The following is a 14,184-nucleotide window of genomic DNA, read 5'->3' as shown; positions in this document are numbered from 1 at the left end:
GGAAATGGTCATCAACAGTGCTATGAAGTGGGACTTGTCAAACATTAGAACATAAGAAATAGGAGCAGGAGTAGGCCATCTAGCCCTTCGAGCCTGCCCCGCCATTCAATAAGATCATGGCTGATCTGTCGTGGCTCAGTTCCACATTCCCGCCCTCTCCCCATAACCCTTAATCCCCTCGCTTATCAAAAACCCATCAACCTGCGTCTTAAAAATATTTAGCGAGGCAGCCTCCACCACTTCAACGGGCAGAGAATTCCAGAGATTCACCACCCTTTGAGTGAAGAAGTTCCTCCTCAATTCCGTTCTAAACCACCCCCCCTTTATCTTGAGGCTGTGCCCCCTAGTCCTAACAATAGCCTGTTCAATGACGCTCAGTTTGTGTTCCGCTAGAGCCACTCAGCTCCTGACCTCATTACAGCTTTGGTTCAAACGTGTCCGAAATAGCTGAAATCCAGAAGTAAAGTGATTGCCCTTGACATCAAGGCAGCAAAACTGGAGTCAATGGGAATCAGAGGGAGAATCCAGAGTTGAGGAGGAACTTCTTCACTCAAAGGGTGGTGAATCTCTGGAATTCTCTGCCCGTTGAAGTGGTGGAGGCTACCTCGCTAAATATTTTTAAGACGCGGGTTGATGGGTTTTTGATAAGAGAGGGGATTAAGGGTTATGGGGGGAGAGCGGGAATGTGGAACTGAGCCACGACAGATCAGCCATGATCTTATTGAATGGCGGGGCAGGCTCGAAGGGCTAGTTGGCCTACTCCTGCTCCTATTTCTTATGTTCTTATGTTCTTATCCCCTGCTGGTTAGAGTCATACCTGGTACAAAAGAAGCTGTTTGTGCTTGTTGGAGGTCAATCACTTCAGCTCCAGGACTTCACTGTAGGAGTTCCTCAGGGTAGTGAACTAGGCCCAACCATCTTCAGTTACATCATCAATGGCCATCCTTCCATCATTAGATCAGAAATGGGGATGTTCACTGATGACTGCACAATGTTCATAACCATTTGAAACTGCTCAGATACTGAAGACGTCCATTTCCAAATACAGCAAAAACTGGACAATATTTAGGCTTGGGCTGACAAGTGGTAAATAATGTTTGTGCCACGTGTGTCAAGCAATGACCATCTCCAAGGGTATCCCTTGTTTCAATCCCAGCTGATGCCACTACTGGACAGTCAAGTTCCCATCTGGTTCAATAATGTCTTTTAGGAAAGGAAAGTTGATTAGAAAGGGAGCCTACCAGGGATGACTGTGGAACAGCAATGGCAGGAGTTGTGGGGGGTTATTCAAGAAGCACAATGGAAAGTCATTCCAAGGAGGAGGAAACATGCTAAGGGGAGGATGAGGCATTCATGGCTGATGAGGGAAGTCAAGGATAGCATAAAAGCAAAAGAAAAAGCTTACAAAGTGGCAAGGATTAGTAGGAAGCCAGAGGATTGGGAAGCCTTTAAAAGTGAGCAGAGAACAACTGAAAAAACAATATGTGGGGAGAAGATAAAATATGAGTGTAAGTTAGCTAGTAATATAAAAGAAGGTAGGAAGAGTTTTTTTTTCAATATATAAAAGATAAGAGAGAATAGTCATTGGGCCACTAGAAAATGAGGCTGGAGAAGTAATAAAAGGAAACAAAGCAATGGCAGAGGAACTTGCATCATTCTTCATGGTGGAAGGCGCCAGTGGGATGCCAGAACTCCAGGAGAATCAGGGGGCACACGTGAGTGTAGTGGCCATCACTAAGAAGAAGGTTCTGGGGAAACTGAAAGGTCTGAAAGTGGATAAGTCACCTGGACTGGATGGACGACACTCCAGGGTTCTAAAAGAGATAGGTGAGGAAATTGTGGAGGCATTGGTGGTGATCTTTCAGCAATCACTGGAGGCAGGAAGGGTCCCAGAGGACTGGGAAGTAGCTAATGTAACACTGCTGTTTAAGAAGGGAGGGAGGCAGCAGATGGGAAATTATAGGCCAGTTAACCTGACTTCAGTCATTGGCGAGATTTTAGAGTCCATTATTAAACATGAAATTGCAGAATACTTGGGAGTGCATGATAAAATAGGACTGAGTCAGCGTGGTTTTGTCAACAGGAAGTCATGTCTGACAAATTTGTTAGAATTCTTTGAGAAGGTAACAAGGAAGTTAGATAAAGGAGAGCCAGTGGACATGATTTATTTAGATTTCCAAAAGGCCTTTGACAAGGTGCTGCATAGGAGATGGTTAAATAAGTTAAGGGGCCAGGGTGTTAAGAGCAAGATTCTGGCATGGTTAAAGGATTGGCTGACTGGCAGAAGGCAGAGAATGGGGATAAAGAGGTCTTTCTCAGGATGGCAGCTGGTGACTAGTGGTCTGCCTCAGCTGTTGGTGCTGGAACCACATTATATATTAACGATTAACTGAAGGCACTGCTGCTAAGTTTGCAGATGATACAAAGATATGTAGAGGGACAGGTATTATTGAGGAAGCAGGAGGGCTGTAGGAGGACTTGGACAGGATAGGAGAATGGGCAAAGAAGTGCAGATGGAATAGAATGTGGAAAATTGTGAGGTTATGCACTTTGGAAGGAGAAATGGAGACATACACGATTTTCTAAACGGGGAAATGATAGGAAATCAGAAACGCAGAGGGACTTGAGAGTCCTTGTTCAAGGTTCTCTTAAAGTTAACGTGCAGGTTCAGTCAGCAGTTAGGAAGACAAATGCAATGTTGGCATTCATGTTGAGAGGGCTAGAATACAAGGGCAGGGATGCATTTCTAAGGCTGTATAATGCTCTGGTCAAACCCCATTTGGAGTATTGTGAGCAGTTTTTGGTCCCGTATCTAAGAAAAGTCGAGAGGAAGTTCACAAGAATAATCACTGGAATGAAGAGCTTGTCGTATGAGGAACGGTTGAGGACTCTGGGTCTATACTCATCGGAGTTTAGAAGGGATGAGGGGGATCTTACACGATACTGTGAGGCCTGGATAGAGTGGATGTGGAGAGGATGTTTCCATTGGTCGGAAAATCGAGAACCAGAAGGCGCAATCTCAGGCTAAAAGGACAATCCTTTAAAGCAGAGATGAGGAGGGATTTCTTCAGCCGGAGTGGTGAATCTGTGGAACTCTTTGTTGCAGAAGGCTGTGGAGGCCAGGTCATTGAGTGTCTTTAAGACAGAGATAGATAAGTTCTTGATTAATAAGGGGATCAGGGGTTATGGGGGAAAACAGGAGAACGGGGATAAGAAAAATATCAGCCATGATTGAATGGTTGAGCAGACTCGATACGCCAAGTGGCCTAATTCTGCTCCTATGTCTTATGGTCTTATAGAATGAAACACAGGTAAGAACAGTCAATTTAACTTTGCTCTGGTAATATTCTGGCAGATATTCCGCTAAAACCAACAAGGGACACAGATCCATACATAGTCTGCATTTATTATTATGTTTTATTATAATTGCACAAAGTATATTTTTAGCTTGTTACCAATATCCAATATTAAAATTACTGATTTTATTTAATTTGGTCTGAAAGCCCCCACGATGATGAATAATGAGAGCCCATCATTATCGATATTGTCCTTGTGCATGAGTCGCAAAAACCCAGCTTGCAGGTGCAGCAGGTGGTCAGGAAGGCGAATGGGATGCTGGCCTTCATAGCGAGGGGGATTGAATATAAAAGTAGGGAGGTCTTGCTGCAGCTGTATAGGGCATTGGTGAGGCCGCAGCTGGAGTACTGTGTGCAGTTTTGGGCGCTGCACCTGCGCAAGGATATTTTGGCCCTGGAGGGAGTGCAGAGGAGGTTTACTAGGCTGATACCGGAGTTGAGGGGATTGAGCTATGAGGAGAGGCTGAATAAACTAGGCTTGTACTCGTTAGAGTTTAGAAGAACGAGGGGAGATCTCATTGAGACGTATAAGATGATGAATGGGATGGATAGGATAGAGGTGGAGAGACTCTTCCCGCTCAAAAAAGACAGTAGGACTAGGGGGCACAGCCTCAAGATAAAGGGGAGGCGGTTTAGAACGGAGTTGAGGAGGAACTTCTTCACTCAAAGGGTGGTGAATCTCTGGAATTCTCTGCCCGTTGAAGTGGTGGAGGCTGCCTCGCTAAATATTTTTAAGAAGCGGGTTGATGGGTTCTTGATAAGAGAGGGGATTAAGGGTTATGGGGAGAGGGCGGGAAAGTGGAACTGAGCCACAACAGATCAGCCATGATCTTATTGAATGGCGGGGCAGGCTCGAAGGGCTAGATGGCCTACTCCTGCTCCTATTTCTTATGTTCTTATGTTCTTATGACATACAAGTATAACTGATGCCTGACACTGGAATACAAAATTGTAGGAAAATAATTTACATTTCTAGCATGGAATCAGAGATTGGATTTTAAAAAAACACAGGAGAAAAAGCATTTTGTAAACACATTAAAAATAAAATTTAATTCATGAGATATCTCAACAATCTCAATTAACAGGGAAACTAGATGCAAATCTACATCAGATAAATAAATAGTTGAGAAATACATTAATACATCTACTGGTAACTGGTTAACATGACAAAATACAAAACCACCATACTCTTATGAAAATATAAATATATTTGGAAATATGGATATCAACGTTAGTAGACATCTATCTAGTGCTGGAATTTTTCCTGTCTGAATCTGAACAGCTGAAAGAGCAATGATGCAGTAAAGTGTCAGAATCCCTCAGTGAGATGCTCTAATTACTGCCATAGATCATTCCCAACCTCACAACATGCCATGTGCAAATGAGCTGCCTGACTGCAAGATGTGGCAAATAATGCAACACCTTTTCATTTTAAGGGCAAACAATTTTGTTGTGGCTGTCATGCTATTATCAACTGTTCATTTCATTCTAAAGTATTATAATCTTCATGCTAAAAATGAACATTTGGCTGTCCAAATACAGTCACATGATAACATCTACTGGATTCACAGAACTATTTCTAATGTTGACCTATTGTACTGCATTAAGAACATTGTAAGTACTTTGTAACAATGGTCTTTCTGGTCAAGGGCAGAGGGGTATCTGGGGTAAATTTTAAAAGGGAGAAAAATGTCTAGTGTTTTCCATTCCAAAACAGAACAATACCAGAAACAGAAAACGCTGGAAAATCTCAGCAGGTCTGACAGCATCTGTGGAGCGAGAACAGGGCCAACGTTGCAAGTCTGGATGACTCTTTGTTAGAGCATCCTCCGGAATTTGTAGTTACTCTTATCTTAGTGTCTTCCATTCTTTGGTTCAGCGCATAAAAACGCCAAAGCAGGAACTAAATTCAAATTATTATGACATCCAACTCTTAGCAATGCCATTAATTTGTAATTTTCATGCAGAAATCTGCTGGTAACATGAAATATAGTCCATAAAACACTGGGAAAACCTTCCAGGAAATATCATAATTCCACATGATAACACAGAATATTCAGTCAACCTAAGCTATGAATGGCCAGAATTATGGCATGCAATCTGCAAAGGGATAAAACAAACCTGTGAAATTTAATTTGTTCAGTTACTCTATAATCTTTCCAAGTAATCTTTCTTGGTTAAGTACCAAGTCAAAAATTAGGCACTTGACCCATGAGGATCCATGCGAAGATTCCAATAGCAATTCTGGGTGGAAAAATATAGTGTTAAACATTTAAATTTCTAGAAAACCCATATTTACAGACAAAAAGCTGGATGTTTTGGGAGAAAATGTGATGGCCAGAAGGCAAGTAATTTTGATTCCAAAAAATGCCCTCAATGCCAAAACAAAGGAGTGAATGGAAGTTAATTATGAGCCATTTAAATGCTGTGCTCATAAATTAAAGAATGTAACAAGACCTCCATAAATATTTGTATCAAAAGGGCAGAAAAACGGAAGATAATGAATTGCAACAGAGGCAATAGAAATTAACAAAGCAAGACCAGAAAAATGTTTGGAAAAATAGTGATGACACGAAAATATTAGGGAAATCCAATAAATTGGAATATTTTCTGCTGATTGGGGTGGCAAGATGGCACACTGGTTAGCACTGCTGCCTCATATCGCCAGGGACCCAGGTTTGATTCCTGCCCTGGTCACTGTCTGTGTGGAGTTTGCATGTTCTCGCCATGTCTGTGTGGGTTTTCTCTGGGCGCTCCAGTTTCCTCCAATACTCCAAAGAAGTGCAAGTTAGGTTAATTGACTGTATTAAAATTCACCCTAGTGAATTAACAGGGTAAATGTATGGAGTTATGGGAATAGGGCCTGAGTGGGATTGTGGCCCCCTTCTGTACTGTAGAGATTCCATGATAATGTATATATTAAAAATTATTGGAAAATGTAGGCTGCTTAAAGGCAAGGACAGTTTGATTTTGTTAAGGGAGGTGACAGTGACCCAAGCCAGGAATCGAACCCGGGTCCCTGGCAGCAGTGCTAACCACTGTGCCACTCCTAAATGAGTTGCAGGAATTCCTGAATGGGTCCAGTACAATCCAAAAACAAAACAGTTGCTGCACAATCCAATGTGATCTACGCATGGAGTAAATCACACAGAATCAATTCTTGGATAACACATACAGCTACCCACCAGATAAAGAGAACCGGAAATAAAGGATAGACAAGCTGGTGATAATGAATGCAAACTCCTTTCAAGGGAAACTGAGGTGAAAATTTTTAGACCTTTCTTCCAAGCAAGTTTCTACTGCAGTTGTGGTTAAGTGCAAAGCAAAGCAAAGACATGTGTAGAGAAAGCTCCAGTAGCAATATCATGCTTAATTTTATTTCACAATCCTTCAGTATACTTCAACATAATAACCCTAATTTTAACTTAATATGCAAGGTGGGAATGGAGCAGTCCAGACTGGATATCTGTTTTACATCCAGCTTGGCTTAATACTCCATTGACTTTGGATGAGGTGCAAAATGGGCAGCTGACCCAAACTATTCTCTCTGAGAGGGTAAGTTACAATCAGGACTAATATATTGCATTTAAATTCCACCAGCCGCCATGATGGTATTTCAGTCCATGTCCCCAGAAAATTAGCCTGGGCCTTTGGATTGCTAGTACATTGACATTTCCACTGTACTACTAACTCCCTATGAACTGATATCTGACGTGCACAATACCAATATTGGTACGGAGGCAGCGATGAGGTTTTTGAAACAATTCTGCTATTAGTGATCTTTTGGTTTTAGACAGAAACTACAGAACTGATTTTCTTGGTTGTGAACTCTGTAGCTGCAATGTTTTCACAGCGTGTCAGAAGTATGCTGAGCCCAGGCTGAACTGACATGCACAGATTTCCAGAGGTACTCATCAGAATAGACAGTGGACTTCATGCACTTGTGGAGCTAAATTCAGGCAAAAGGAAGTTCAGGCCACATCTCAAGCCTTATAGATTAAAGACTGATTTAAGAGGGATTGTGAAAAAGGAGACAAGAACTAGAACGCAGTAGAATCATTGTAACTAACAGGTCCCAAGGTTCTTCTGGGCAGTTAAGTAACTGCTTTAGGTGCTTCAACTAGTTTTTCACTTAAAACGATTGAAACTGGCTGTCAGCTTAATGTAAAATTCTTTCAGAGCACTAGTACTGAAGTCCGCCTTGGATTTTACTGCTGCTTGCTGATTTTAAAATTCAATCCCTTAAGTTTCTGTCTTCTCTGGTTGAATAGGATGTCGACAGCATGACAACCAAGGCAAATGACTCCAGTTTGATAAGATAGGCATGGAAATGCTGCTGCAAGCTGCAATGAGTCAGAGAGTAAGGCTGGTACCCACGTTAGGAGAAAAATGTTTCAAAAATAGTTAGACACAGCGCATGGCAGAAGACAGCAAAGGAACTGAACTCCAGCTCTGTGAGCCAACAACGAATGTGGAATGTGCAGAATGCATTGCTGGAAAAGGCCACTGATATTGCCAGATGTGGCGTCACCAGATGGCTTTGCTTCTCAACTAAGAGGTGATTTGTATGTACACCTCAATAAATTTTGCCTCTCACAATCTTTCTTCTTTTGCATGCGCCTAGAAGTCTTTCTTCTTCATCCCTCCAAATCTTCTTTTGGTGTTAAATCTCACAAGTATGTTAATTTGTTGCACCCCCAATCTTCCATGCCTTCTCATCCACATGAAGCACATTTTCAACTTGCCAGCAATCCCCTACGGCTTCCTCAGTGCCATTTTTCAGTGTTATATCCTGTTTCATTCCTTACATGAAGAAACAAACCACAACAGAGGGCAGCGTCTCCATAAAATATCTCACCCACTTTGAGATCAGCCTGTCTCATAGAAATATAGAAACATAGAAACCAGAAGCTATTTGACCTTTTGAGCCTGTTTCACCATTCATTTTGATCATGGCTGATCATAGAATTCAATTTCCTGATTCCCCCCTTCCTTCCATATACTTTGATCCCTTTAGCCCCTAGATTTATATCTAATTTCTTCTTGAAATCAGACAATGTTTTGGACTCAACTACATTTTGTAGTTGTGAATTCCATACATTCACCACTCTCTGGGAGAAGTCTCTCCTCAGCTCAGTTCTAAAAGGTTTACCCCTTATCCTCAAACTATGACCCCTACTTCTGGATTCCAGCACTACCAGGAACATTCTTTTTGAATGTACCCTATCTAACCCTGTTAGGATTTTATAAGTTTCTATGAGATCCTCTCTTTCTTCTAAACTCCAGTGAATATAATCCTAACTGACTTAGTCTATCTCATATGACAGACCTGCCATCCCACAAATCAGCCTGGTAAACCTTCACTGTATTCCCTCTATAGCAAGGACATCCTTCCTCAGATAAGGACACAAAACTGCACACAATATCCCAGGTGTGGCCTCACCAACGCCCTATACAATTGCAGCAAAACATCCCTATACTCACATCCTCTCGTTATGAAGGCCAACATGCCATTTACCTTCTTTACTGGGTGCTGTACCTGCACACTTACTTTCAGCGACTGATGCACAAGACTCCAAGGTCTCATTGACTACCTCTCTCAATTATTTAAGTAATAATCTGTCTTCCTATTATTGCTACCAAAGTGGATAACCTCACATTTATCTACATTATACTCCATCTGCCATACAAATGTCCACACACTCAGACTGTCCAAATCACGCTGAAGCATCTCTGCATCTTCCTCACAGCTCACCCTCCCACCCAACTTTGTATCATCTGCAAATCTGGAGATGATATATTCAGTTCCCTCTTCCAAATCATTAATATGTAATGTGAACAGTTGGAGTCCTAGCACAGATTCCTGTGAAATCCCACTAGTCACTGACTGCCAATTAGGCAAAGACCCATTAATGTCAACTCTTTGTTTCCTACCTGCTAACCAGCTTTTTATCCATCATACGACATTACCTGCAATCCCGTGTGCTTTAACTTTACATAGTATCTGTTATGTGAGATCTTGTTGAAACCCTTCTGAAAGTCTAAATAAACCACATCCACTGGTTATCCTTGGTCAACTCTACTAGTCACGTCCTCAAAAATATTCCAATAGATTCACTAAGCATGTTTCCCTTTTGTAAATCCACGCTGACTTTGCCTGATTATCCCACTGCCTTCCAAATGCAGAGTTATGAAATCCTTGATAATGGACACTAGCAACTTCCCCAGTACCGATGTTAGGCTCACTGGTCTATAGTTCCCTGTTTCCCTCTACCTCCCTTTTTGAAAGGCGGGCTTACATTTGCTACCCTCCAGCCATAGGAACCAGTCCAGAGTCCAAAAAATACTGAAAAATAACCACCAATAGATCTACTATTTCCAGGGCCACTTCCTTAAGCACTCTGGGATGAAGATTATCAGGACCCGGAGATTTACCCATCTTCCATACTATCAATTGCTGCAAAACCCCCTCTCTACTAATGCTGATTTCCTTCAGCTCCTCACGAAAACATGTTTCTCTCAGCACTTCTTTACATTATTTGTCTTCCTTTGTGAAGACTGAAGCAAAGCACAAATTTAATTCCTCAGCCATTTCTTTATTCCCTGTTACGAATTCTCTTGTCTCTGAATGTAAGGGGTCTACATTTGTTTTTGTCAATCTTATTTTCTTTACATATTTATAGAAACTTTTACATTCAGTTTTTATGTTCCCTGCTAGCTTACTTTCATACTCCCTTTTCCCCTTCTTAATCAATCCATTGGTCCTCCTTTGCTGAATTTTATAACTGCTCCCAATCCTCAGGCCAATAGCTTTTTCTTGTGAATATTATTATACTATTATTCCCACAAAACTCATCTCCGTCTTCAACACCATTATTCCCACAAAAGTCATCTCTAAACTCCGTGGCCTGGGCCTCGGCACCTGGTAGAAGCAGAGAGATTATTTCCACTTAGAATGGAAACAAGAACTAGAGGGCACAGCCTCAAAATAAGGGGGAGTCAATTTAGAACAGAGTTGAGAAGGAACTTTTTTTCCCAGAGAGTTGTGAATCTTGGGAATTCTCCGCCCGTTGAAGCAGTGGAGGCTACCTCGTTAAATGTTTAAGTCACAGATGATAAATTTTTGACCAATAAGGGAATTAAGGGTTATGGGGAGCAGGTGGGTAAGTGGATCCGTTGGGCTGAAGGGCCTGTTTCCCGGGCTGATTTTGAACTGAACACTATCAGATCAGCCATGATCTTATTGAATGGCGGGGCAGGCTCCAGGGGCTAGATGGCCTACACCTGCTCCTATTTCTTATGTTCTTATATTCCCTTTGTGACTGGATCCTGAACTTCCTAACTCACAGGCCATAATCAGTAAGGACAGGCAACAACACCTCCTCCACGATCATTCTCAACACCAGTGTCCTACAAGGTGTTCTCAGCCCCCTACTATACTTCCTATACATGTATGACTGTGCGGCCAAATTCCCTTCCAATTCAATTTTCAAGTTTGCTGATGACACCACCGTAGCTAGGGTGTAGAGAAAGATCAGCTTAATGCAAGGTAAGTCCATTCAAAAGTCTCACAGCAGCAGGGAAGAAGCTGTTCTTGAGTTGGTTGGTACGTAATCTCAGACTTTTGTATCTTTTTCCTGAAGGAAGAAGATGGAAGAAAGAACGTACGGGATGCATGGGGTTCTTAATTATGCTGACTGCTTTGCCAGAATCAATGGATGAGAGGCTGGCTTGTGTGATGGATTGGGCTACATTTACGATATTTTGTATTTCCTTGCGGTCTTGGGCACAGCAGGAGCCATACCAAGCTGTGATACAACCAGAAAGAATGCTTTCTATGGTGCATTTGTAAAAGTTGGTGAGAGTTGTAGATGACATGCCAAATTTCCTTAGTCTTCTGAGAAAGCAGAGGCATTGGTGGGCTTTCTTAACTATAGTGTCAGTGTGGGGGAACGAGGACAGATTTTTGGTGATCTGGACACCTAAAAACTTGAAGCTCTCAACCCTTTCTATTTCGTCCCCATTGATGTAGACGGGGACATGTTCTAACACTTCCTGAAGTCAATGATAATCTCCTTCATTTTGTTGACATTGAGGAATCTCAAATAATGACGACACAGAGTACAGGAACAAGATAGAGAATGTGGTGAATTGGTGTGGCAATAACAATCTCTCCCTCAATGTCAACAATACGAAGGAGAGCTAAAGTCCATACAGATAGCATCAACTGCACTGTCCATGTCTACCTTCTTGGTTACCCCTTCAAAAAACTCAATCAAATCTGTGAGACGTGATTTTCCACTCAGAAAGCCCAGCTATGAGTCTATGACTTCTACTTCCTAGATTCACAAATAAATACCCATTTCCAGGCAACAATCCTTACAGATTCTTAGTCTATAAAAATTCCAGTAATATTAATGCATGGCACCCACTATTGCTATAGGGGAGATACTTCACTGTTCTCTCTCTTCCAGCAATAGAAACCTAAGGCTTGAAATAAAACCTTGCATTCTGGAACAAACAAACACTTCTTTGGGAGTGGCTCAGGGCTGCTTACTTCACAGGTCTGTACTCGAACAGCACAATCTTCAGAATATCACATGGCCACTCATCCTCACACAGTTTTCAATCTCTCCTTAAATGTGTTTTTTCTCCTCCATCTTTAAACTCATTTTGTTCTTAACTTCTCTTTGGAAATTACTTTTCCCAAAATATAAAACATATTTCATGCTGCCTTTATGGCCATTACTTTTGGAAAAAATAAATTTAATATTATTGTTTTATTAATTTATGATCTTTGCTTTCTCTTTAGAAATTCAACAAGTAAACACAAATAAATCTTCTTTATTTCCTCATGCAAGTTTCCAACCATACAGTTTACTTAAGCGATCTTAGCTTTGCTCAACTCCAAAATGCGTTTTTTTTTTACTCTGAACCCTTTGATGAGTTAAACCTTGCAGTCTGTCTTCAGCCAGCCAGCCACACACACACAAAAACGTACACACACAGTCTGATTCAAAGTATCCCACAGCAACATTGGAAAAATTGATATTTCATTACTTACAGGTCCATGATTTTGATCTGATTTATTATTGTCACATGTATTAGCATACAGTGAAAAATATTGTTTCTTGTCCACTATACAGACAAAGAACACCATTCATAGAGAAGGAAAGGAAAGAGTGCAGAATATAGTGTTATAGTTATAGTTAGGGTGTAGAGAAAGATTGATTTAATGCGAGGTAGGTCCATTCAAAAGTCTGTTGGCAGCAGGGAAGAAGATAGTGAATTAAAGCACTGTTCGAGAGTTTAAAAGAGAATGAAATTTTAGAAGCATAGAACAAGAGTAAAAGATAGAATTAGAAGGTATGATGGGCACAGCTTGCAAAAAGTCACCTCACTCCAGCACCATCTTGGAATGGTTTTGAATCAGATGCTTGTTCATTAAAGTAGACAGGTAAGAGACAATAGGCCCCCCACCTATCAATGATACATCCTGAAATGTAATATGCTAAAGGAACATGGTTTCTGCTTGAAGATGAAATGCAAGAAATAGAACATTTTCTGGTTTGCACTTAGTGACAATGTCAAATAGTCTCATCTCAAATACACCAATAAGCAATGTTTCATACATTGTCAAACATACAAGAAAACTCATTGGCATTTATATCCCCTACGCAGACATCTGCATCACACACAAATATTTTCTTTCCAATTCTAACACTATGTTTTTCCCCAGAACACTTATAAATTACAGAAATTATTAAATACCTTGTTTTTTGAACTTTCAACTCCTTTTCCTGAAGGAGTAGCTCAAGTTCTTTCACATTTCTCTGACGTTTTCGAACCTGTACCCTCTCAGAATAGCTCAGGACTTTTTGATCAGTGGAATCAACAACCTCTTCATTTTCCACTCTTGAAGCAAAATAACAAATAATGTTTTTAAATCTAAATCAAAATTTGGTATTATAACTTTCTCAACAACTTACTCAATTTTCAGCATTATATCAAAAACCACTTATTTTTATATAGCAACTTTAAGAACATAAGAACATAAGAACATAAGAAATAGGAGCAGGAGTAGGCCATCTAGCCCTTCGAGCCTGCCCCGCCATTCAATAAGATCATGGCTGATCTGTCGTGGCTCAGTTCCACTTTCCCGCCCTCTCCCCATAACCCTTAATCCCTTCTCTTATCAAAAACCCATCAACCCGCTTCTTAAAAATATTTAGCGAGGCAGCCTCCACCACTTCAACGGGCAGAGAATTCCAGAGATTCACCACCCTTTGAGTGAAGAAGTTCCTCCTCAACTCCGTTCTAAACCGCCTCCCCTTTATCTTGAGGCTGTGCCCCCTAGTCCTACTGTCTTTTTTGAGCGGGAAGAGTCTCTCCACCTCTATCCTATCCATCCCATTCATCATCTTATACGTCTCAATGAGATCTCCCCTCATTCTTCTAAACTCTAACGAGTACATAATAACATAATAAAACATGCTGAGGCACATCACAGAAGCATTGTAAAACAAGGTGCAACACCAAGTGAAGTAAAGGAGACATTTGGTCAGATGGTCAAACATTTGGTCAAAGAGATAGATTTTAAGAAGTGTTTTAAAGGTGGAAAGCGAGGTAGAAAAGCAGAGTGTTCAAGATACGTTAGCGTGTCTGGCAGTTGTCATATTGTGGGTGGTAAATACTCAGTTGACATCTGGCAAGCAAAGCTGCACTAGGAGCAGAAATTTGTAAGTTCTACCCTAAAATGTAAAATTATAACAAATGACATGCATACTCACTGGAGTTTAGAAGAACGAGGGGATCTCATAGAAACATA

At 41.1% G+C, this 14,184-nt stretch overlaps 1 protein-coding gene across 1 annotated transcript in view; it reads right to left on the bottom strand.

Moving 5' to 3' along the window:
* The window catches only part of cfap74 (cilia and flagella associated protein 74), a 210,440-nt gene that overhangs the window by 182,779 nt on the left and 13,477 nt on the right, over positions 1-14,184 (bottom strand). Inside the window, exon 4 of the mRNA XM_080215220.1 lies at positions 13,128-13,271. Coding sequence (XP_080071346.1) covers positions 13,128-13,271 — 144 coding nt within the window. The remainder of the gene's footprint in view (positions 1-13,127; positions 13,272-14,184) is intronic.

Source organism: Carcharhinus amblyrhynchos, chromosome 30 (genome assembly GCF_965287045.1).
Source record: "Carcharhinus amblyrhynchos chromosome 30, sCarAmb.v2.hapA, whole genome shotgun sequence".
In the NCBI taxonomy this organism is placed as follows: domain Eukaryota; kingdom Metazoa; phylum Chordata; class Chondrichthyes; order Carcharhiniformes; family Carcharhinidae; genus Carcharhinus; species Carcharhinus amblyrhynchos.
This window is presented reverse-complemented; position numbering and strand designations above follow the sequence as displayed.